The sequence below is a fragment of the Melospiza georgiana genome, chromosome 9 (assembly GCF_028018845.1).
Source record: "Melospiza georgiana isolate bMelGeo1 chromosome 9, bMelGeo1.pri, whole genome shotgun sequence".
NCBI lineage: Eukaryota > Metazoa > Chordata > Aves > Passeriformes > Passerellidae > Melospiza > Melospiza georgiana.
Window position 1 is genome coordinate 4870759 of NC_080438.1, and position 25614 is coordinate 4896372.

Genomic DNA, 25614 nt, shown 5'->3' on the forward strand with positions numbered 1-25614 from the left:
TAGAACAGCTTCTGCACATTGTCTCAGGTAACAATTTCCCACACCCTCAGTGTCTCCCTTGGAAAAAACAGCTTTGGTCACCCTGCCTCCTGCCAAGGCTCAGGTGGAAAATCTGTGAAAAAAAACAAGCATAACCCTTGGGAAAAAAACTTACTGAATGTGTGATTAAACAATACTGACTCCAAAATAAATAATAAAAAATTGTTACTGCTCCATTGCCCTTTAAAACCATTCACTAAATTACACCCAGGGATCCTGCATCAAGAGTAGCACTGGAAGAGAAGAGAAGCTCCAAAAAAAAGGCATTGTCTCCCAAAAATAGCAGAGTAACATAATATACAGTCCTTCCAAAGCACAAATTAGTTTGACCTGCTGCTTGGAAATGCCAAATTACTGGAAGCAGCAGGGAAAGCTTGGGACCAGGTGGAGCTAGATTTTGTAGAAGGGCAGCAACAGCTCCTAAGGGCCCATGATCTCCTTTCTCCCAGGCACAGAGTCAGGAATGCTCAGTAATTACACAGCATCTCCACTCCAGAGCTGGGCACCAGCACCACAGAAAAGCATCACTCCAGAGGGTGGAGCAACAGCACACAATGCGTGTGCACCACAGGGCATGAGGGAAAAGATGGAAAAATTAAGGACTGGGACATGAAAGTTAGCTTGTGCATCTCTACAAAAGGTTCTTGTGCTTTTTTGGGCAAATAATGGATTTTTGTTATTATTATTATTATTATTATCATCATCATCATATTAATTATCATGATCATTACCACCATTATTATCACCATTATTATCATTATTATTATTATAATATTTATTTTTAATTGCTTAGTATTTTCATTTATTTATTCATCATTTGGATTTGTTCCCATGTTTCCCTTTTTTCTTTTTCCATCATTTAGGAATCCTCTGTTTTAAAATCAGGTTCTAACAGAAGGGTTAAAACTTCAGATTCATCTCTGAAATACAGCCATAATCTGCCTATTTCTCCCAAAGAAGTCATTTTTAGTGATGCAAGAAGGTTCCATCCTGGTAGCTATTTCTGTCAATCCTACAACTTGCTGTATGGGCCTCAAAAAAAGATTTCTGAAATGCTGAAGAATCTGTCTGACTCAAGCAAAGACATCTGCTGAAGACTTAGGTAGAAAGAGTGAATGGGGCAATTAACAAATAAATAAATTAGGGGTGGGAAAGACAGATTATTACAAGTACTTGGAATTAATCTAGAAATCTACCCAGATTCAGAAATTCAAAATGCAATTTGCAAAGTCTAGGGATAAAAGTTGTTTCCAAAAGACTGTGACATTGACTAAAAATTTTTAGAAACCCCTGATAATATTATATGACTTATGTTCAAATATCAGGACTTCTATGCTGCTGCTTTAGCTTGTCCATGCCACAGAACAGTGGAAAAGACCATTGGTGAGGAGGAAAAAGTGAAATGACTAAAGTTTTCAGTGGTCAGATCCTCACCTAAACTGCATCCAGCTCACTGAAAGGTCAAGGAAATATCTGCAGTTTCAACTGAGACAAAAAAATAAAGCAGAAAAATCCTTCACTGGGTGACGCACAACATCAAGCAGCCTCAAAAATAAAGAATTATTAGTCTGTAGCCAAAAGCACTTTACTGGACACTAATTGTACCTTAATGGGCACTAATCACTGCTCCAGCTCCAAGGCTGCTTTTGGGACTCCAGGATGAGCTTGCAGCACAGAGGTGCCTGCTGGAAGAGTTCCTGATGAACTCCAGTGGAGTTCAACAGCCCAATTTCCTCTTGGAGCAGTTCAATTTTCCTCTGTGCCTTTATTATTTCTCCTTTAAGTAAATTATCTCTCTCTACTGAGCTGCTCAAACGCTTTTTGCCCATTTTGCAGATAAAAATCACAGTTCTAATCCTTCCCTCCCCTTGTGCCTTTAAAGAGGGATCACTGACAAAGGGTGGCAGGTTAATAAAACCCCCAGTACACGCTTGGGTTGTGGCTCCACTCCTACTGTGAGAGCACTGGCTCCATCAAAGCCAGCACAGAGAGCAGCTCTGTTTTACACCCAAGCTCCTGGAACTCCAGGCTGCTGCTGGGGGTGATTTGGAACATCTCCCAGGTCAGACTCAGAGCCAGCCCATCACCACAACAAGGATGTGAGCAGGATTTCTCTGCATGGAGCCGAATCCATTCCCCCAGCAAGCAACAGCAGCAGCACCAAGGAGGGTGGGAGAGCAGGGAGAGAGGAACGTCACACCCTGCACAGCACAGACAGCTTTGTACACTGAATTTCAAACTAAATGCACCTAATCCAAGCTCATCAATACCTGCATTTTTGAGCATCAATTTATACTAAAGCAATAAAATGATCAACAGCTAATTCTGTAAACTAAAACCCAACTCTGAACCAGATCAGTATGTTTAAGCTTAGCTCAACAGTCCAAACTAACTCTAGACAAGACAAGGTAATTCAGGCAGTAGGAAGGAAGGCTAATTGTCCATTAAGTGTTAAGCCAGTTGTTACTGATGGAAAAAAGGTAAGTATACATGGTTGAGTGAAGTGTAATTACTTTTTGTCACAAGATAAACAACTAGAAAAGAGAAGCTACAAAATTGAACAATCCATGGTGAGTTCTTGTATGATTTAAGGTAGATTTCTCTAAAGAACTTCAAAAATATTTTTTATTGCTGTTCCTGAGGAAACAAAGGAAAATCACAGGGTCCTTCATTACAAACCAAGGTTTGGTTAGAACACAGGCAACAAATCTGCCCCAGATGGCCCAAGAGCCACCAGTTCTCAGAAATTACTACATTGCACAACATGCTCTCCTCACAGGGTGTTCTTTATACTCTCAACATAAAATTAAAAAATCACTAAAGTGATTTTTTTGTCTATGCTCTGGAAGCAGTGGGCAAGGATGTAATATACATTTCCAAGGGGAAAAAAAGCCCTAATGGATTATGTGTCAATATTAGAAAGCTGAGATTATGTGTTCTTACCCTTTATCTCTGCCCTAAAAAGGTTTAAGATCTAAACAGATAAAATTTGCTTCATGATGAAACTCAGCTTTCAGCACAGATGATCTATGTGCAGGGGAATAAAGTTTCAGCAGCATTCAGAACAAACCAAAATCCTTTGGCTTCACTTGTGTTATAGAAGAAGAAAGATAGCAGCTTGGCAATTTTCTGTATACAAATAACTCCAATTGCCCAGGGGAATGTCATTGAGATCCAGGCATCCTGTTTGTTACATCCAGCCTCCCTGGAGTCAGCTTTAATTTCAAGCAGAGTTGCCTAAACTCTCCATCCTTCCAAGGCAGGCAAATTGCACTGTACATTGTCCAAATTTCAGATCACTTCAGGGCTTTTCCCAAAGTTTCCTAACCTCTTTTGTGGATGCAAAAGATAGCAGGGCACTTTTCACACAGTAGATGTTTCCCTCTGTAGCCTGTAAAGATGTCCAAGATGTCCTGGATTTCACAGGAGGTTTTTTAAAAGGCAACTCATGGTTTGCATGCATTTGCATTTTGGGATAGACCATGATGGGTAAACAATACTATCTAAAGACTTAAAAGTTTTAGAATTTCAATTGATCTTGGCATAATTACGCTCCCTACTCCTCATACCCAAGTCCCAGCACTAAGAGATCATGACCCAAGGCAGCAGACAGTGGAGCAGGCAAAGGTTGTGGTTGTCAGCAAAGCCTTGTTTGTGTAATTACATCAGCCAAAGGCTTCAGATCCCAGCTTGCTAAAGGCTCCCACACACGGGTTCTGCAAACTCTGGGCTGAAGGGAAGCAGAGAATGGAAGCAGAAAATGCATGGGAGCACCTGCAGCCTGTGGAAACACAGAGTGGTGTCACATCCCCTGCTCCCTGTCCCACCTCACTCCAGCATCACTTGGCAGCTGCTGGGAGCACTGAAATTGAGCTTTGTGGTACAAAGCACAGGTCAAAAAGAAAAAGAAGATCCCCAACCACCCACTGAGGCCTGCTAAATGACATGATAAAGGGAACTGGCAGCAAGGCAGAAAGGAGGATGGGAGTCTCTCACAGGTACACACAAACAGGCTCGTGCAAGCCCAGCTTGGGCAAACCCAGAGAGCTGCAAACATGTCAAGTCAGCACATCTGAATCCATCTTCCTGCCAGAGATCCTGCCAAACACACCCCTCAGTGTGAGGGCTAAACCCAAGCCCTGTTTTGTATCCCTGCCATGCACAACAGTTGGCAGTAGATGGGGATTTTGCACATGGCAGCAGAATGAAAAAGCAGACAGGGCTACTGGGAAAATGACTGCACCAAGACACATCATAAATCCCTACAGATGAGATACAGGGAGCTGTGAAGTGCATTTTTTCATCCCTACGTCCCGACAGATATTCTTTGTAGGCCAAGCTGAGTGGTGGAGGGTGAAGGACACCCCTCTTGTTGGCACACAGTTTTCTCAGAAGTTACAGGGCTTCCATCATATCAAATTCCTGAATATCACCTAAATAAATTTTTGCTGAACTTAAAAACCTTTACTGAGTGTAAAAAGTGGTGCATTGCAGATTCTTCCATTGAGCAGGTCACAAACAATCCTTTTTGTTCCAAAACAAACTGTCTCCCTCTCCCCACCTCCAAAACTAGTAACCCTTTCCAGGTATTTATCTTAGCTGTTACTGCACAAGGATCTTAATTATGTGGTAAGCACAGAGTAAATCTATTTTTTCTTTCATCACAAATACTCATTCCAGCTGGAATATACAGAAAGCAAAGCTCAGCTTTGATAGTTTTAGTTGTAAACAGTTTTGTCTTAGAAAAAGAAGTTATTAAAATCACCCCAGGAATCTTTTTGGCTCTTTCCTGCTCTCTCCTGCCAGGTTTTTACCTGAAGGAAGAGCATGGGCTGGGTATTGGAGCAATCCTCCCCAGGCAGGAGGGCTCAGCAGAGACTTGCAGGAGCTGTTCTGAGGCACACAGCATGCAGCAGTGAAACCAGATGCTGCTTAACTCATCTTCTGATGCTCACTCCAATTCCAAAGCCTCTGGATTTTTAGAAGAGTAGAGAGGCAGGATTTCTGTCTGAGCCCAGCTAACTGCTCACCTGGTAGCAATGCAGTTTAGGCCTGGCATCAAAACACATCTGAGCTTCATTCTCAATGCTAGTGACTCAGGGTGAGGACAAAACCAAAATTTGCAAGGGGCATCTTCTCTTCTGACCTCCTTTCAGCAACCTTTTTTCAAGAGATGCATATTCAGACTGAGAATAAGCAGGGTTGTTTCAACAAGTGAAACAGCTTTTTTTTTTTTTTTTCTTCTTGGATGATTTCACCTCCAAATATAAAAATATTTATTTACATCACTACTAGCCTTTCCAAAAACTCTCACTGACTATGCTCTTTCCTGATACTTTAAAATTAAAAAAAAACCAGCAGCAACAAAACCAGACCTCAAAGCTTTTCCTCATTTTCAATTAATCCTGATATTTGCACATATGCAGGCAAAAAAGATCTCTTATTAATGCCACAAAGCTGCCAGAATCCAAACTTTTGCTGCGTAGCCTCCTCAACAACTCTCATTTAGAGTGAGCAGGTGGCAAGAAGGAAGCAGAGCAAGAGAGAAGACAATTATTTTGGGAAAGGAAGTGGTAACTGCTACTAGCCTGTCAAACAGCATGAATGGTGGAAATCTGAATCATGCTTTTACTGTATGAATGGGCTAATTCCAACACACTGCTATAAACAACGATCCTCTAAAAGGATGTAATCTCCCTAACAGGAAAAAATACACCTGTTAGAAAAAGAGCAGGATCTGAAGCAGAAATCAGGCAAAACAGAGATGGCCCAGCTTGAGTTCCTCTTCCTGTGACATTTAGGTGCTGGTCTCCAGGGTCTGCATCACACTTTGTGACAGAATTACCCCACTGCAAATAACACTTGAAAGAAGGTTAGGGGCTGTCAAGCTGGAGTTAGGAAGAAATTACAGCTCCATTTTTAGCTTTCTTGAATGGAGACTCCTCTGAGTAAGTGGTGCCAAGATGAAATCCTAGCAAGCAAATGACATACTTAGAGTGTGCCTGTTCACTCACAGAGGTATTACTACAATGATAGGGATTATGCACCAAGGAAATTTCAGGGCATATATTTAATGGACGGCTTGCTGACACAACTCAGTGTACAGTGTATCTTCCAGACAGGAATTAAAAATCTCAGCATTAGCAACAACCTCTCCCCTGCCTGCAAGCAGAGGGCAAGCTTCTAAGCTAGCTGCAGATGCTGAGTGCCTCTGGAGTTAGAGTTTTTAAATGATCTTATTAGTTTTCAGTGTTTAAACAAGTCACTTTCTATCTTGCGCTTCTCTCCCTGTGCTGCCCCTCTGGCCCTCGTTTGAGGGTGACCACAGTGGTTTGTGCTGCTCAGAAGGGATGGCTCAGCTGCTCCTCTGGCAGCTGCTGAACCATCACAAATTACAGCTTGCTGTACAAAGTATGTGGAAATTGGTGTCTATCTTAGTACAAGGGACTGTAACCACAGTGGTGCAGCAGCTGCCTCCCAAACAGCTGAGCCAACCCTGCAGCAAGGGGGAAAATGAAAGACACTGAGAGAATGACTTCAGCAGCCCTTGGGTGAAGCACACTTGACTGAGTGCTGAACTTTGGGGAGCTACACATTTCTTGCTTCCATTTCTCAGATGTAATGTGGGTAGTTTGTCTCCCACACACTTCCTAGGAATGGTGCCACACGGATGTGTGCATAATTCTGTAAAGAATGCCACAGAAATCTGCAGAATGGGTGCTACAGCTGATGATGCAAAGCCTTTGAATAACACACACAGTTCCACTTGCTCCATTAACAAAAAGATTCTCATAGAAGTATAACTTTCTCATATAACTTTATTGCTACCAATGAAAAAGAACCCCATCACCTTACAGCCCCTTTTACATTTTTAATAAATAAATCTATTAATTAGCAAATCACAAGAGAGCAAATGCCTTCACCTCTGCACTAGAGCCAATCCTAAGGACCTCTTCTGCAAGGAGTAATTTCAGATATCACTGTCAGATGCATGGCCTGCAGTTACCATGTTATCCACATGCTTCCCTGGGACAAGCTTGATATTCTTATCAGCTCTGCATAGCAATTTCTCTACCAGATACTGTAGCTGCCTCTGCTGTGCCTTTCAGCTTTTGGTGTCCATTCCAAAGCTATTTTAGTGCAGTTGTTATCTGTACTGCTTGTCATAGGTCCTGGCTGCCACCATCTGCTTCTTCCTCTGTATAAGGATGTGCAATGGTTCCCTCCACTAATGTGTCCTCTGGCTCAGCATCTTGACATAAAGCTATTCCCACTGCTTGCTACCAACCCACTTTTTTCATTAGCAGGAATTCTGTAATCATGACAAGAGACATTTTTAACCTGGATGTGAGAACAAGAGAAGTACCTAGGGCACTGCAATCTGAGATTATATATGACCTTCCTCCCACTCTCATCTACACTCACAGAAAGGACATTGCTCAATTTTTCCCATCCCATTGCATGCCCAGCTCCTTTACCCACACACTCTGTGACATCTGTATTCACTACAGCTGTAGCTCTCACATGTATCTTGTACTTTTAATATATTCTTGTCAGGCATATATCAAATAACACACTACAAGATGCCACTTGCATCTAAAAGTGAAGCCAGATACACAGCAAGGCAGATACCAAATAGCAGAGTCATCCATTCTCTATGGCCTTGAAGGAAAATAAAGAATGTTACAAGGTTTCATAGAAAAACACAACACAGGGGTTTCCAGCTATTGAGATGCTCAGAGAAGTCTAGAAAATCCACTCATTTTTGCACATGGTATAGATGAAGAAGGAATTTAAATCTTATATTTTTAAAGGTTTTTCTAGCTTATGAAGCTATAAAAAATATTCACTGCCTAGTGCAGACTGGCTGCAATTCTTTATTCCCCTCACTAGCCATATACCTAGAGTAAGTATTTTGCCTACAACACCATGTAAAGATGATTAATACCAGGTTTAGTTCCAAACAAGAATGAACATTCATTCATCTGGCAAAACAAAATGATCATTTAGAGGTGCATTTGAAACTCCACAAACAAATGCAATCAGGGCTCTTTTCATGTCACTCATCTCAAAGTATTTTGCAGTTTTTCCTCCTAAATCCCCAACATTGTCCTGTTTATTTTCAGACTTCCAATCTATAATTTAAGAAATAAAAAAAAAAAGAACCTTATCTGCCTTCCTCAAATAAGAAAGAGTTAAACAGTGCTATTGACAAGTACAAATAAATAAGCAATACAGTTCAATGTGTTAATTTACTATCTACATGGGTGGGATTTTCCTTTCTTGTATGCAATATACTTGCAAAATAAAATACTTAGTAAAAAAAAAAACCAACAGCTGAGGATGTGAAATGAAAAATACCTTATCTGCTCTTCAGCTTGGATAGCAGCTATCAAGGCTGCTTTACTATTTACAGATCCATGTTTATTCCTCATGCCTCACTCTCCCAGGAGTGACATTTTTCACAGCTGAACCAGGGAAGAACTGCTCCTGAGTCTCACCAGCCTGTGTGAAGGCAAGCTTCTTGCACAGGCTGGGAAAAGAAAGAAAGCTCATTTCAAGTGTGTGGTTGCTGCCTCTTCCTTCTTTTCTGGGAAGAGCTGGAATGGTGCTCTTTATGCAGCCACAGGTGGGGTGGAAAACAGGGGGAACTGGGCCAAACCTGGACTTGGGGAACCACTGCAACTTTGCCTGTCATTTTTAATATTTTTCTTATGCTTTGCCTAAACTTCAACATGTATAATTATAGCCAACAGCAGGCAGATGGCTGCTTCTTTTAGGAATGGCACCCTCAACAGGTAAGCTAGAGAAAAACCTGTTATTGGGTGCTTGTTGTGAAAACATGAAGCCAAGGAAATTCCAAAGGTGAGGCAAAACACAACCAGCTACCAGCTCTAAACCAGCAGGAACCACTTAGAGCCATCCACAAGAGCTGCATTCCTACTGACCTGCATCCAGCAGCTCTCACCTCTAAATCCGAGGGCTGCCTAGTGAGTTTAAAAACACAGCTACAAAGCTCCCTTTGGGCCAGCATCCCATAACCATCTATCTGATATCTGGATAAATCCTGGTGCTTGGCAGTCGCTTTGCTAGAGACATTTACACACAACGCCTGGGCTGTGCGACCTCCCCATCCTGCAGTGGTACCCGCCCGGCCAGGCTGCTGCGGCAGGAGCTGCCCTCTGAGAGCTCGCAGCTCCCCGATATATTTATTTTATTTCTCTCTCGTGGCTCTCTTACCTAGCTGGGCGGCCCCCTCTGCCGGGTACTCGGGGAACTGGCCCTCCGAGGGCACGCTGACCGTGCGGCGCAGGCAGCGCCCGCGGGAGGCATCCTGCGGCTCCGGGATCCCTTCTGCAGGCACCTGCGGGAAAACCGACAGCTGTTAGCTGGGCACCGGGACACCCCGTTCGTGTGCCATCTTGATAGGGGACTGTCACTGTCATATTTCCTGAAAAATCCTCTTCGCCCAGGATTTCTTCTCCTGGGAAGCTGAGAAGCCTCAGAGAAGAATAAGAGCAATAATTATTTGATTGCTTCTCCTGTGTTTTGCTGCTTTGGAAGGTGGTCTGGAGATTGTCTATCCAACAGGTGGTGGATTGGTTTCATGTGAATTGTTTTAACTTAATGACCAATCACTGTCCAGCTGTGTCAGGACTCTGGAAGCAGTCACGAGTTTTCATTATCATTCTTTTATAACCTTCTGTCTGTATCCTTTCTCTATTCTTTAGTATAGTTTTAGTACAGTATATAGAATCAAATTCTGAATTCCTCCTTCATCCTGGGAACCCCGAAAATACCACAGGGGACTTCATTTTCTCCTCATCTGCTAATGGCTCTCAGGCATAGTGTGCATTTGTGGCCTTAACACAAAATTCCAGAGGCTCCCCAGGAGAGTGCAGCAGCAGTGAAGGGCACGCTCAGCCCAGCATCCTCTGACCCCCAACTACTAAAGCACTCCTGCCTTTCTAAATTGCTTCCCCAGTGCCAGACCATGGCTGCTTCCAGAGGCTGCTGCTCAGATTGCTCCAGGCAAAACTTGGAGAAAACTTGTGCCAGCTACCTGGTGCACACAGGGGCTGCACAGGCACTCCCAGGGTTCAGAGAGCCTCACCACGAGCAGAACGCTCATGGCTACGGCCCAGCAGCTCCTGTCATGCTCAGGTGGTAACTGAGCTCAGGATTGGAGAACCACTGGTTCACCAGTTGGTGAATTTGTACTTCACCACCATTGGTGAATTTGTGGTTGCTCCAGGCCAGAGAGATCTGTAGCCACCTTCAGGCAACGGCACCGCTCGGTGCTGGCCACCACACCCTCTCTTGGTGGCCACCACACCTCCTGGTGCTTGTTTCCATGCCTGGAACTTGTGGCTGGGCAGGACTCTCCCCCCTGAACCTTCCACAGCTGGAAGGAACCTCAGGGATGAGGGAGATTCAGCACCCAGGGGCTGGAGCGAGGCACAAAACATCTCAGTGTACTTTTGAGTACAACTGCAGTACGTGTAGCATGGCAGCTTCTTTTCATGTGGCCACATAACACACAGCTGGCACCCAAAGAAATAGAAGCCCCTGTCCTATTTCCTGTGCTGCTTCTCCTTTCATATCTTCCATCAACTCTGAGAAATGAGTATTAATAGCAAACAAAAAGCTATCATTCATTTGCACTGAAGGTTGTAAAAGATCTCAGAGATACTGCATTTTTTTAGAAACAGGCTGGACACTACAATGGCTCTTAAAACTAGTTCTGGCATTTCCTGATTTTTTAAGCACTTAACATTCTCTTAAGGTCATTTTAAATGCTATTTATGACTATCCTGATTTATTTGTCTCCTTCAAACAGTGCCCATTTTTCAAAACAAGTTTCCCAAACCCCTGATGCTTATTCTGATATTATTGTGTTCTCTGGTGATTTTTACGGCTGTATAAACTCTTGTGCAAAAGCAGATTGGTAAGTTAAACAGAGACTAATTTTGTTAGTTTATGCCACATTTGTTCAATCAAATTCACATATTAAATTTTTGGTTCTCATCTGGAGGCTCCATTTAGTCTTATTCCCTTCTAAACACTCTCCTGATCCTCTGCCTCTCCTGATTTTCCTGGTTTTCTTTTGGGAGATGCTGCGAGCCAGATTTTCCTGAGGATCTTTTGGTGGGATGCTGAGAGCCAGATTTCCAGATCAGCTATTACCAGTTACACCCCACACCTGCTTCAGCAGCCCTTAAAGCCCTTCCACACTCCTGTCACAGTGAACTCCCTGCACTACACCCACCTGCTTCCTCTAGACCAATACAGCTACTGCAGCATTGATTTCCCCACTAAAGTAACTCAAAAAGATCCCCTTAAGTCAGACTTGAAAATGCTTTATTTAGTAAAACTTCTCCAAAACCATTGTCTCCATTTGTATTGACAAAAAGAACTAACTCCAAGACTGCAGGACCAGTATTTATTGCTTAGCATGAGACCAGCCTGCTCTAAAAAAAATATAGATTTGTGAACATGTAAAATGATCTTGCTCAGCAGCTCTGCATCCCTTGGGACTGGACACATTTTAAACAGTTCTATAAAATGTTCTGTGCTCAAACAATGGATTAATGGATGGAGAGACACCAAAACACAAGGAAGTGCACAAATAAATACCATGTGAAAACCAAGGCAGACATCTGCAACCTTCCCAACACTCCTGTAGCCCCCCCAGTCCAGCACGCAGTTGAGCAAAGGATTGAGGGAATGGCACAGCCTTGCAGAGTCAGGACTCTAATGGTGATTCAGTCTTTCAGCTCTTTATTTTTTCCCCATCCAGCTTTATCCTCTTCTTCCCCTGCTGAGACTTCACCACCCTGGGAATTATCTGACCCTGAGCTGACATGCTGAGGCTGCTGGTTCAGGACTGGGGTCTGAGCAGTGTTGAGTCTGTGATAAAAAGGTACACAGGGACAGTCCAGATGCTGATCATTTTAGCAATCCTTATTTTCATCACAGGTCACGTTTCCATGACAAATTTCACAATTTAATGAGGATGGGTTCAGAGCTCAGACTCTAAATCCATGAACAGCATCCCAGCTCACCTGCCACTGAACACACTTTTTAAGTATAAAAAGTCTGTATTGGGGATTTCCAGCAGTTTGTTGATGAGGGGACTTCAGAAGAAATAGGAGCAAGAGCTTTCCAACCATTTAATGTCTCTTAATGGCAAATTAAGATAGTCACTTTTAAAAAAAGCAGATGAAAAAAATAGATAAGATTTGTCCAGATTGGAATGAGTGGTTCAAGACAAACTTGAGAATTTGCAGACTCTTCTGATCTAACAGTCAGGAAGTTAGGAATCATGTCAAAACTAGTTAAATAATGCATTTTAACTTTTACCTTCCTTCAGAAAGTTAGAAGCTAGCTAAAATTTTGACATGGAAATCCACTTTAAAAATGACAGCAAACATTTCTCTGGGCTTTTGGAAATTAAATAATTAAATTTGCTTGGGAATTAAGGCAAATCTTACCTTATGGCTGGGTTCAGCCTTGACAAACTCTTATGTACAGGTGAAACATGTTTGCTCTAAGACCCTCAATGTGATAAGTCCTTTGAGGAAGGCAGTGAGATGTGGGAAGAGCTTCCCCATGGGCCCCATGCAGCAGTGTTTGCTCCCCTGGGATCACCACTGTCACACCACTACTGGTGTCAGTCACAGGAGATGGAAAGAAGGAAAACAACTCCCAGGTGTGCTGCTGCTGCTGGCCTCTGTCACCAGCACCAGTGAGCAGCAGATCTTGTCACAGTGCATGTAGGGCTTTGCTATCCTTTGCCCTTGGTTAAAATCACCTCTAAATCTGAGAAGAAAGATGAAATTTGGGTGCAGGGAGGGGAAAAAGAAGAGTCTAACACAGTGAAAAGTGTTGTTCATCTTCATTTCCAAGTGAACACAAAACAAGCATTCTGCAGGACTGCAGCCAAGCTGCTGACAAAGCCCAGCTGAAAAGCAGCCCAGAGCCAGGTGCAGCCATTTGTCACATGCCTCCAAGTGGAAGTGCTGTGCACAGGGTTGTATGTCTGAACCACTCTTCATGAACACTCATTCCCTTTCCCTGTTTCAAATGGCTCTGATTTTAGAGACATGCCTACTTGTCAGAGCCCAGGAAATTCCTCTGGCTGCCCTGGGGGACTCGAGCTCCTGCCCAGGGGGCTCAGCAACCCTGGCACAGAGCACAAGGCCCCTGTGCCTGTGATTTAGCCCTTGGAAAAAACAATTACCAACCTTATATGAAGAATTACAAGCCACAAAAGTTTAAGTAGAATGATAGTGAATTTATCACAGGGTGAAAAATAGATTTTTTGGGGTTTTTAGCATGGGTGTTCAGGGGGCAAGATGAAGGGATGTGGGCATGTTCTTTCTCCTTCTTCCTCTTGGCCTCCATCTTTTGCTGTGATGTTGGCAGTTACAGATTGGTTTAGAGTAGGAGCTCACTGTCTAACATAGCTGATAGGTATTGGAAAGTAATTGTAAATATTGTACACTTAGTTTTGAGTATAAAAAGATAACACAGCCCAGGGGCAGCCAGAGTGCCTCTGTCTGACCTGCTGAGCGCACCTTGGCTGGACAGGAGAAAAAATTTTATAGATAAGGAGCAATAAACAACCTTGAGACTGAGAGATGAAGAGCCCTGACTCCTTCTTCAACTGCTGGGCTGGAAAAAGAGACTTTTTAATGCATCTTGGGGTCGCCCTGAGAGCAGAGAACACAAGACCTACTGTGCCCTCCCAGACCCTCCCACCTGATGGAACAGGTTTCCCAGAGCAGAAAACATCTACACCTTTCTGACAGGGAAAACTCTTCCTTGTAGAAGAAATGCCTGATTTGTATGGGCATCAATCTAGGCCTGTTTTCCTTGTCTTGGAAAATGCTGCTAAATATTATCACACTGTGTAATAATTGCACACCTCCTGTCACTCAGGATTCCTTATTTGCTAACTCATCTCCCACATTCCTATAGGGATTCATTTTCTTTCTACGTACTTTTTAGGCATTGAACTCTTCCTTTCATTAATAATTTTCATTCTTCAGTCTCACCTATTCTCATTTTATAAAGTTGACAAGGTGTCAAGTAATTAATGTTTTTCTACACTACACAAGGTGATACTTCCAGATCATTTTTGTCTAAGTAATTACAGATATTTTTGGATCAAGTTGCACTTCAAAAGGCTTCTGATTTTCAACCTACTCTTGCACAGCACAGAATTTCTCTTGCATATATTTCATTCAAACTGCCTTGACAATAAATCCATAGTAGTGGGACACTATGAGAAATGAGTTTTCTCTATTACAATGTTTATTTCTGTAGCGTTCCCTTGGTCTTAAAAATCTGCTGTATTTTTAGCAGGACTAACTGAAAAAACCCCAAATTTAGCATTATAACTGAAACAGTGGAGAATTCTTCCATCTAGCTGTTTACATTTTGTATATATTTTTCACTTTCTGACTTGGACACACATACCTGCAGAAGGATTTTACAAAGCAGTATAAACACACATTTCTGTTCCCTTCCAGACTCACACAAGCCAAGCTTCTTGGATTTCATTCCATGAAGTAACAAAGCAGATGCACAGAGAATAAAATGAGAGGTTTCAGACTTACATCTTTCAAGTTATGCCAGCCTTGTGAGGTTGCAAGTGCTCCTGATGCCTAAAGTTTCAGCTTTCATATTTTCCAGATTCTGTTCTGCATTAATATAGAACTCTGAACTTCATATAAAAAGTCTTAGCAAGTTCTCTTCACAGTTTAGTTTGACAAAAAAATCCTTTTCCAGCCTCAGAACCAAGGACACCATTGCAGCTTCAGGCCCAAAAAGTTTAAAGAACAGAGAATTGAGGAGAGCAGACTGGGAGGATGGGACTGCATCACCTGGAGCTGGAATTGGACAGTTAACCCCAACGTGGAAATGGACCAAAACTTATAAAAGTGTGAAAACTCATGACCCATCTTGGGTGTAGCCTCAGCCAGGCTCTTGTGCTGCCCAAGGTGTATCCTGTGAAGGCCTTTTAATAAATCCCTACTTTATTCCATAACACAGCCTCTGTTCCAGGCAGCCTCTCAAGGCATCCATCACTCCCTACGGGCTGCAAGGGCGCTCTGATCTGGCCATCTCTTCCTTCTTCCCCCACTTGTGGGTGTCCCTCTGTCCTGAACATGGATTCTAGGATCCTCCTCAGCACTCCTAAGGAATTCTGACCTACTCACTCTATCAGTAATGACTGTGTTCAGAGCAGGAATCTCTCCTGCTCCTGTTTCCTATTGCCTGGTTTGAGTCAAAAAACAATTCCTCCAGCATTACCTTTCCAGTAATTTTACTCTGAACATAATCTTTTTTTTTTTTCTTAAAGTAACCTCCCTCTTCTTTGTTCACCTGGTCTTTGCTTAGGCTCCCTGCACCAGTGGTCCCACCCAGGATCCTTTCATGATTCCCCATACAGAGACTTTTCCATCATCATGCTCTTAACAAGCATCTCACCCCACTGCTGCCTTAGGCCTTTGTGCACTCCTGTTTCTAGATCATATTTCATGGAGCCTCTTTCAACTCTCAATGACTTGCCAAGAAAAATTTAACTGCATTGCCTGCCCTCCCCTTTCTCAGGAAGGCTGCAAAGGGATACTCCTAGTTCAGAAAAAATTAGAAGAAAATGTAAATCCAGAATATCAGCCCTGTGTCTCTCTCTCCTGACTGGCAGCTCTACATGTTGTGTGTTTCTGAAAGGGACTCAGAAGCCAGACTAAACCAACCTCTGATTTTCCTACTGAACATTCATAGCTCTGCAAGGAGTTCCCTTTTTCCTTTCATTTCACAGTAGCCACAAATTACTTGAAAATCAGAATGGCAAATCTGACTCCAGCTACAGGCTTCTGAAACAAATCCCATTATCAGCATGTGGAGTCACACCTGCACCAAAGGCATGTCTGCTTGGCCCATCTGCATGCAGCATTTCCCAAAATAAGCTATTTCTCATTGTGGTAGTGCAGGAAGATCCCTTTGAAAGAGCACTGCAAGAAGTTACACTTCTCCTTGCTTTTTTGGGGGTTATTGCTACACTTAAACCTCAGGCCCTCTATAGCCTATACTGAATTTCCTCAGCTTCTGACAAAAAACAAGGTATTTAACCACAGAATTTAATGTGACACATTGGACTTCCCACATTTACTCCTCAGGATCTAGTCAAAAGACTCATCTTACTCCCAGCAAAATGCTTTCAGCTGTCTGTGGTAGGGAAAATAAGAGCCCCTAAGTGCATGATTACCACCTTCAGGTAACTATCTGTGATATGAGCCAGTGTTGTTCCAATTACATTTCTTAATGAGATGCATCCTTTTGGTCCAGCCATGCTGGAACAGCACTGTTTTAGAAATGATTCTCACATCTCCTTAAGTTTCTTCAGTGAACACTTCAATTCCTCAGGTGTCAGTCCTGTCAGACTAGAAAAGGAATTACATAGTAAACAAATACCATTAAATGGGCCTTCCATTTTGCCTGCTTTTGATCACCTCTCCCACACATCAGCATTAATGCTGTTCCCTTCTAATAACTCAAGTCCTTCTCTAAACCACTTCCTCCCACTCTCCCTATGCAAGGCAATATTTCATTGCAAATAAACCTGAGCACAGCTGACTGATATTTTATTCCACACCAGAAACAGGTCTCACTGTCAGGCTGTAACAGCCATATACAGAAGCTTCAAAAGAATCAAGAAAAACCACAGAAACTGGGGTCATCACCAAATACAGGAAATTATGGCATTAGACTAAAACTCATGGATAAAAAGCCTTCATTTTTCCCTACCTTTATGCCTGCACTGCCATAGAGAGGCAGGTTTACAGAGCTGTGGTGGCTTTGACCACCATTAAAAGACAGTGGCAGACAAACACAGGCTGCAGAGCTCCAGGAGGGAGTTTCACTTTGGCTGCTGTCACCTCTTCTGTGCCACCAGCACCTGGGCCAGCTGGATTATAACTGTGTGCACCACTCCATTCATACACAGGAGAGCTTAGCTCCCCTTTCCATAGAATGGGAAGGGGCTGGAAGAGACCTTAAAGATCACCTGTCCCAACCCCTGCCATGGGCAGGGACACCTCCCACTAAACCAGGTTGCTCAAGGCCTTATCCAACTTGGCCTGGAACGCCTACAAGGATGAGGCATCCACAACCTCCCTGGGCAGCCTGTTCCAGTGTCTCACCACTCTGGCAGTAAAGAATTTCTTTTTAAATTCCCTTTTCCCCTTCACACATGTTTCAAAGGATTTGAGTGAAGTAAAGGAGAGATGAAGAAAGCTGCCTTCTCCTTTGACCAATAAAGGCTGATGCCTTCTGAAGGCTGACCTAGAACAGAGACTAGACAGAGCTAAAGAATAAAGTAGGGATTTATTAAGAGGCCTCAGTGGATCCACCTTGGGCAGCACAACCCAAACTGGCCACAAAATGCACAACCGGTCATGGGTCGTCCATTTAAACTTATAAAACTTTTATAAGTCCTGGTCCATTTGCATATTGGAGCTAATTGTCTATTTACAGCTTTAGCTCATGAAGTCTCATCCCTCTTGTTTTTCTCTCTTCAGCCCATGTTGTTTGTGCTCTTGGGCCTGAGATTTGGATCATTTGTCCTTGGTCCCCAGCTAGAGCAGGAATTGTTTTGTCTCCCTGCTCTGTGCACGGAGCTCACCATCCCCTCATAAGAAGCCCAGACCCACACACTAAAGCAGCACAGAATCTAAAAAATACAAAATCTAAACCCAGAGGCATCGTTTCTTCCCTATTCCCAAAGGGCAGATACATTCCCCCCCCATTCCCAAAGGGCACCAGTGTGATCTTGTCTCACCTCCTTCTCCCTGTTGAGCAGCACCAGCTGGCTGTCTGTCAGGATGCAGTATTTCCTCTCCCATGTTGTCATCTCGGTGTAGGGGGACTGGCCACAGGACAGTCGGTGGGTGGGTGGTCCTTTCACATCTGGGAACAGAAAACCACCCCTTGTTAGCACGTGGCATTAACACCTTCTTTGCTTTCACAGCTCTGCAGTGAGATCTGAACCAAACCTGCACTTTGTGCTGAGTGGGGCCTGTTTCAGCATTTTAAAAGGTGAAATGGGAATCCTGGGAGGCACCCACGTGCTACTAATATTTATTTACTTATAGTATGACTTACAAAAATAGCAATACCAGGGATGAATATGAATGTCTTTGTCAAAGGCTGAAATATATTGAAAAGACCAAGAGCTCTTATGAAAACTTAATCTTCCTTCCACTCCCCTCTCAAAACCATGGTTCAAAGGAGTACAGCTCCAAATGTACTCTAAATCTTAATAAAGTGGATTATTTGAGACTAAGGATAGAGAGATATAGGAAGGAAGACAGGGATCAAGGAAGGCAGGCTTGAACAAGGGAAGGAAAAATTCAAAGGGATGAACATTTAATTGAGAAGGGCTTACTGGCACCTTTTGGTGGGGAACCTACTTGATGAAATTGTGCATTTTCATTTAGCCACAGACACTAAATTCATACTTGAAAAGAACCCCAAACAACACCTCCAAACACGACAAATCAAACCATAATCCAAATAATTTGGTTCCCAGTCCTAATCTATTAAAATTTATTTTAAAATCTATTTCCTATAAATTGCTCTTGATTAAGCTACATATGATATTGTGCCTGTCACTACTAACAAAGTCCCTTCCAACCCAAACCCTTCTAGGATTCTGTGATTCATCTCTTTACAAAGTTTTGATATTACATTCTGATTGCTTGATAAGATTAAGTTTCATTTTCATCTCACACTCCAGTTCTACACAATTTACTTGCAATGATCTAAAAATCATCCATTCCCAAAGGATGTAGATCCCTCAAATCCCAAGGGTCTGAAACAGACACTACAAAAATCAAGGGAATTCCTGCACAGGAGTCCAGGACCTGCTTTAGCTGTTTCAGGAGCAAAGTGAGTGTTCAAACCCGAAATGTTTTGCAGCACTACCTGCCTTTTAGCACACCCAGCAGCACGCACAGAGATAATCAAGCTGCTTCTCGTAGCTTCTCCCCAGCGTCACCACTAGAGGCCAGCGAATCCTCAATCACCCAGCACCTTCCAGGGCCAGCCAGCCCAAAGGCCAGCGATAAACCTGCCCCCAACTCCTGCTTCTCTCCTTGCAGACCCTGCTCGTGCCCCCTCTTTATCAAAAACACTGCAGCATCTTCATGCTCTCTTCCTGCAGCTCTGCCTCTGCACTGCAAGGGATGTGTCAGGCTTGGGAGATGCCTTTTAGTGCCTTGTCCAACCTCACATTGCATCAGGATTTTCTGATCATTCAGCAAAGTGCTTGGAACAGGCAACCTCTGAGAAGGCTGCATGGCTCTTGCTGCTCTGAATAACAAAGAAGGGCAGCTTTGTGCCCTTAATGTCAGGTAAAATCATTCAGGGAAGAAGTTTGTGAGAGTGACAACAAATGCTGTGCGGCTCAAAATTGTCCAAAACTCTATTTAAGCATAAAGATAATGAAGAGAAACCACCATAAGCTCTGTGAAGCAAAAGTACATTTATGCAAACTCCTGGAGCACAACAGACTCTCCCACAAGTTCTGTATTAGTCCATTTTACAGACATGAACCCTCCAGGTAGACTTCTGGCATAACTGCAACTCACATTGATCATGGTGTCCAACCAAAAACCAAACCAGATGAAAAATAAAACCACTGCTCCTGCATTGACCTTGGCTTCCCAAGCAGCACATGAGCCCTATTCCTGCCTAAGCATGGCAAATCTGACAGAGAGTAGAGGAGAAGGATGAAGCCATGAGCTTGTGGTATAAGAGTGCAACAGAAATGGGAAGATGAGAGCTCTGGGGATCTGATCTCCTGGGTAAGAAAAGCATGAGATAAATCAGCAGGGGGAGAAAAGGATGAAGGAGTGTGTGCCCTGTCCTGCTGATGTGGGTGGGCTGCCAGTGAGAGTGCCTCCAGCTGCTGCACTGAGCCCTAACCAAGGAACTGCATTTGGAACTGCTGGTAAACTTTGTGATGGCAAAAGAAAACCCTCCTGGGCCATCAGCTCCAACGCAGAATCTACAGTCACGACTTGCCCAGCCCCAAAAGATCTTTGTGTTATAATTTCTTCTAACTACAGGCCTTGGCAGGATACCATCCAACAGATCCATGGGCTGCACAAAAGGAATTAAAGAACAGAACGACTTCTTCTACTGCAATAACAACTCCAGGACTTAACTGAGTCATCAGGCACTGTGAGCCAGCCATGGCTGTGTTGCCAAGTGGGTTGGCTACGTCAGAGCAGCTTTCCACAGGCTGCTGGCAGGCTGACATGCCATGCTGTGTCTGGAGCTGTCACTCACCCCTAGAGAACACCACAGTGGTGCCATTTTGTGTATGCACTGGGGTCCTTTTGAACACAAGTTGGGCACAGCCCAGCAGCCCTGCAAGCCTCTCTTCAGCAAGCTGGTTTTCCAGAGCATGGGACCCCATAACTCCAGTGTGATGCTGTGAGCACATTGCAAACTCCACAGGTGTGGAAGGATTTCTGCAGAGACAAGAAAGAGCCACAGGAAGGGAGCAGTGATGAGATAGTGCCCACAACAAGCTCCAGATGAACAACTGAAAACCAAGCAGGCTGTCTTTCCCTGCAGCCTGAACTACACCATGCAGGCTGTCTCTTTTAGAAGCTCTCACCTTTGGCTTTATTTCCAGAAAGCAGGTATTTTCATTGTCACTGATGTCACCCTATAAACTTCATTTCCCAGAAAACTCACAGCAACAAGGACCCCAGTGTAGCTTTGGTGCCTCAGTCCCACCTATTTAAATTATTTCTCAGCTCTCCCTCCTGCATGGCTGATATCTTTGGAGCCTCTCACAACAGCTGTGACTTCAACATTTATTCTGAAGTATGTTACCAGTTTAGACAGAAGACTCTTTGGGACTTTGCACAGTATCACATACACGCTTGGTCGCTCACAAACCCCGTTCTGCTTTCCGGTGCTCTTCATCTTCGGTTTTCATTTTACATTCTTGGCTCCAGCTTTTCACGTGCATGTAATAAAAACCCACCAACCTCTTCCACTAAAGCCCCATAAAACTAATTAAGCACCATGCTTTGAATCACTACAGAAGTGAATTGCAAAAAGTCCATGTGTAACGAGGAACACTGAAACTTTTGGGAAAGACTGCAGGTCAGGATTGTCCTTTTTACTCTCTGTCAGCTCACACAGCAAGGCTTGAGCTTTGGAGATGAATGATCACTCACTGATGAGTGCAATGATTACTCCTTCAGACAGGAGCTAGAGGAGAGATCAGGGAGGTGCATCTGAAAGCTCTGAGTTTGCAGATGTTACATGTGGGATGGGCTCATGCAGCCACACACCTAAATAGGCAAGTTCTGGTGACAGAAGATTTCTCTGGGTCTGATGCAATCCCTTCATTCTGCAGCACTACAATGAGGCATTCAAGTAAGCAGATCAGCAAGTCTACACATAGGATTAAAGGTCAGGCCTTATGTGCCTTCAAATGCTAATATCAGTTAAGTAACAGCTTGGAAAAAATCCCTTTCTTGGTACATCCCTGCCGCTGCCTCCCCTCCTGCCACATCCGACATCGCTCAAGACTGGAAACTGTGTTGTTTTTCCTCAGGGCTCTGAAATGCCACTAGCCATGATATAAATATCCACAAAGCTCCCTTTCTTTCAGTCAGATGACAACTTGTACCTTATTATTCTTGAAGTACAGGGCTTATTTTTAAAGAAGGGGAAAAATAGAGGGGCAGTGATTCCATAATCACATATCAACAACAGAAGTGTTGAGTGGTGCAGGGTGAGGAAAGGTGGAAAGCAGCAGCAGCCAGTGCCAAGCTAATCCCCACAGACAGGGAAAGACATCCCAGGAAAATGATGGCAGTTTAGTAGTATTCATGGAGCAGAGCCGTCCTATCAGATGGAAACATTTCTGAAAGCTTCCATTGCAAACACGCAACAATTATTTTCCTTAAAATTCCAAATGTGTTCACGAGTGGAGAATATTTTCCAAAAAGCAGGCAATGGGCAGAATCAGAAAATTATTTCCAAGAGATAATGGGTGCTTCAGTGTCATTTAGTCCCCAACAGCTCTCTTACAACCAGAAAAGCAGCATCTTCTCTCCTCAGAGCTAGTGAAAAGGACAGAATTACCAGAAACCAAGCCAACAGAACTACATTAAAGGCAAATTCATGCCTTCAGACTCTGCCAAAAAGCACTCTACTTACCATCAATAAAAACACAGAAATAACCCTCCAGCCCAGTGATGACAAGAGCACCCCTGGCAGGCCTCAGAGCTCCTTTTTCTGAACTGCACTATTCCTATGGTGAAATCAAGGGCTAACTGAAGTAGTTGCCAAATTTTCCTCCACTTTATTAGGGTCCATATTCTGTTCCCAGTATTTCCAGCAAGGAGCTGCCAAGCAGCTGAGTAACTAATGTAGTGGCCAAGTTTGTATGCTGGGAGGAATTTTTTTCCCCTGAAGAGAGATTAGTAGGAGCCCTAACACCTTTTGACAACAGGTCTGCTTGCCCAATGTCAATGTTTCCACAGTGTTTTATGTACTTACCATAGAGACAGGATGAGAGAAAAGCATTTTAGGTAAGTGCTGTCATCTGAGAGCTTGTCAGAACCCCAACCTACCCAGCTGTGCATGACCACACAGTCCAGTTTGAATAACCATCAGTTCCAACCCTGATAAAGCAGGTTGAAACAAGCCTTTTACTACTGACAGGAAACTTCAAAGATAAGTAAGAACTACAAGTCCTTCCACTGAACTTCCACCATCTCAAAGCTCATGAAGGGATTCAAGAGCAAGATGTGGCAGAAAAGGAAATACAGTGTCTCAACATGCTCCATTCCCTCAAACCTTGGAACAAGGCAGGATTTCTGCAAAAGGAGTCACTAATGGGAGTGAAAATGAGCAGCAACAGTGGCTCTGTGACACACAGCTGGGTGGGTATGTGCACCCAGTTCAGACAGCTGCTGAAGGTGAAGATCTGCACAGGCATTGGAGCAATCCTGGCCCAGCTGCCAGAGGGGCAACATCCCAACATCTGCACAGGGCAGAGGAGGAGAGAGGTCAGCCACTGAGAGGCTGCAAGGGAAAGCACAACCAAGGCAACTCCTATTCTCTCTCATGCTGCTATACAGAGCTCTTGTTTGCATTTCTTATTTCTCAAGCCAACTCCCAGACATGTGCAATGGTTTCTGATCCAACCCAGACCAGAACAGTGTAGACAGACACTATCAAAAACTGCTCAAAGAGAAGCTTATCACAATGCCCAAATTCACCTGGAAGAGGAAGGGACACTCCTCCTCCAAGTTTGTACAACCACCACACTGCCCCAACACAGAAAAGACAATACTTATGGTATAATATTAAGAAAATTCAGCACATACTGTGTGTGGAAATGCAGAGACTGCCATGCTACAGAGAAAACACGATGCTCTCAGGGTTGATTAATTTTCTCTGAATCACAACACACTTAGAAATATAACTAGCACACACTAGAAACAACACCACTGATTTTGCCATTTTGTTTCAAAGCACAATGTGGGCTCCCTTTCTAGGAAACCTGTCATAGCTACTCTGAGATCCAGCAGTGCTCACTTGCCCCTCTAAATCACTCTGTGGCACAGCTCCATTTCAGCTAAGAGGTGCCTACATTTTCGTGGTCAGCAACAGATCCCTGGTGCAGCAGGTGGCATTTTAAGTGTAGAAAGTGTGAGCAGATCCTTTGGGATGAGAGGCATGCCATTCATGTAGGATGTTATTACAGAGGTAAGTATCTGGTGTGAATTCTTCCCGTTACATATCATGGCCACACTCAACAAAGTTCAGTCCACATGTAATGAGCAGCTCTCAATTCAGCTGAATCCAGTTGCTCTCCTCCAGCAGCTGCAGGCAATGATAACCAAATTCTTAGATGGAAATTCAATATCCTGGGTAGGAGGTAGAGAAGGCTTAGTCAAACCATCAGGTTTCAGAGATCTCAGAAGCTCTCATGCCGACTGCTTACAGCCAAAACACTACCTGGAAAATCCATTCTGCACAGAATAAAGTCATAAAAGGTTTAAGTAGGTGAAAACAGTATTTTAGAAGTTGGCAGAAGCCATGACCAGTGCCACGGCTTTCTCAGATTCCAATGTATTTGGCACTGTAACACACACTCTTCACAAGATCTTTAATTTTTCTAGTATAGGCCAATCTTGCCAATCTAACCTATTAACTTTCCACTGCTCTTTTATTGAGTGGCAGTGATCAGACACAGCCTCAAGACTGGTTTTCCACTCTCCCAGTGAAGAATCTCATGAGCCACAGAGAGATTAAAGTAAAAACTGTTCAGTCAGGTGCAATTTTCATGTCCTATATCCTCAAAGAAATGTGACTCTGGCAATTTTCGTGCTTGTTGTGTGTGCTTCCATTTCCCTACCATCAGCATGTCAGCTCTGGGAGAAGGAATCTCTCAAAATTTAGAGATGGGAAGTCTGAAGGTGTCTGTTGTTCACTGCTTACAGGTGAGGTTTGAAGGATTTTCCCTTCCTCTGAATGAGGACAGTGTGTCTCTTCTGGCCTCAGCTAAAGGCATAGCTTTTCCCCAGCAGCTGCTGGGAAGCTTTGCTGAGATCTGTGATGGGCTGGGACAAGGGTCACCTTGCTGCTCAGAATTTCTCACATGCAGCAGTCTCACCTTGACACCAAGAGGACAGATTAACCTTTAAAACTCCAAGAGTGAGAATCAACATTTTGTCCACTACCAGAGCTGCCAGCCAGATTCTTGAATTTCTGCACTAAGAAAACATGTCAGGAGCAATTTTTAAGAGGGAAGGAATAAACCATCAGATGAGGGAATGCCTTAGCAGCCAAGGGCTGTCTCCTCTGCAACCAGCAGGAGACAAAATACAGAATGCTACTGTTCAACAAGCCTGGCATCTCCCAGCAGGATGGGATCTCTGGCTGACATCACTCCCACCCCTTCAATTCCTTCCCTAGGAGAGATCTGACTTGTTTGTGCAAGAGTCGGCCGGCGGCGAGCAAGGTACAGCAGCCTCCCTGCTGCAGCTGAGCTCCCAGACAGCTCTGCCAACTTCCCCTGGGCCCAAGTCCATACATCTGCCCTGTTCTTGCAACGTCACCACTGTGCCTATCTCCAGCTCAGGAGATTTCACACCAGGGCTGAGACTACGGCAGAGATCAGCCAAGATTTCCCTTCTCGCCTCCCTGTAACACACGCAATCCCAACCCCAAACCTTTCCCAAGGCCTGTGCTCACACATTTGCCACCCTGACATCTCCTCAAAGGCCTCAGTGTTCCCTGGTACCCAAGGGCTCTGCAGAAGCTCGAGAGCACAAATTCAGTTAGGCCACAACCGTGCGAGCAGTTGCACTGAGATTTTATTTTCAAAAGGAAAAATTATGGAGCTGTTCCAAAAAAGAAACCGCAAGTCTTAAAATCTTACGACTAGTTTAGTGAGCAGATGCTGAGTGTGCCAACAGTCTCAAGGTTTCTTGCAAAGTCCTAAAAAATGAGAGTTAAAGA

The 25614-nt window shown here is 43.7% G+C and overlaps 1 protein-coding gene across 6 annotated transcripts in view; it reads right to left on the bottom strand.

Moving 5' to 3' along the window:
- The window catches only part of RASAL2 (RAS protein activator like 2), a 163954-nt gene that overhangs the window by 64597 nt on the left and 73743 nt on the right, over nt 1-25614 (bottom strand). For all 6 annotated transcript variants that reach the window (XM_058029867.1, XM_058029865.1, XM_058029866.1 and 3 more), the window contains exons 2-3: nt 17891-18018; nt 9280-9403 (exon numbers count right to left, since the gene is read on the bottom strand). In XM_058029867.1, coding sequence (XP_057885850.1) covers nt 9280-9403; nt 17891-18018 — 252 coding nt within the window. The remainder of the gene's footprint in view (nt 1-9279; nt 9404-17890; nt 18019-25614) is intronic.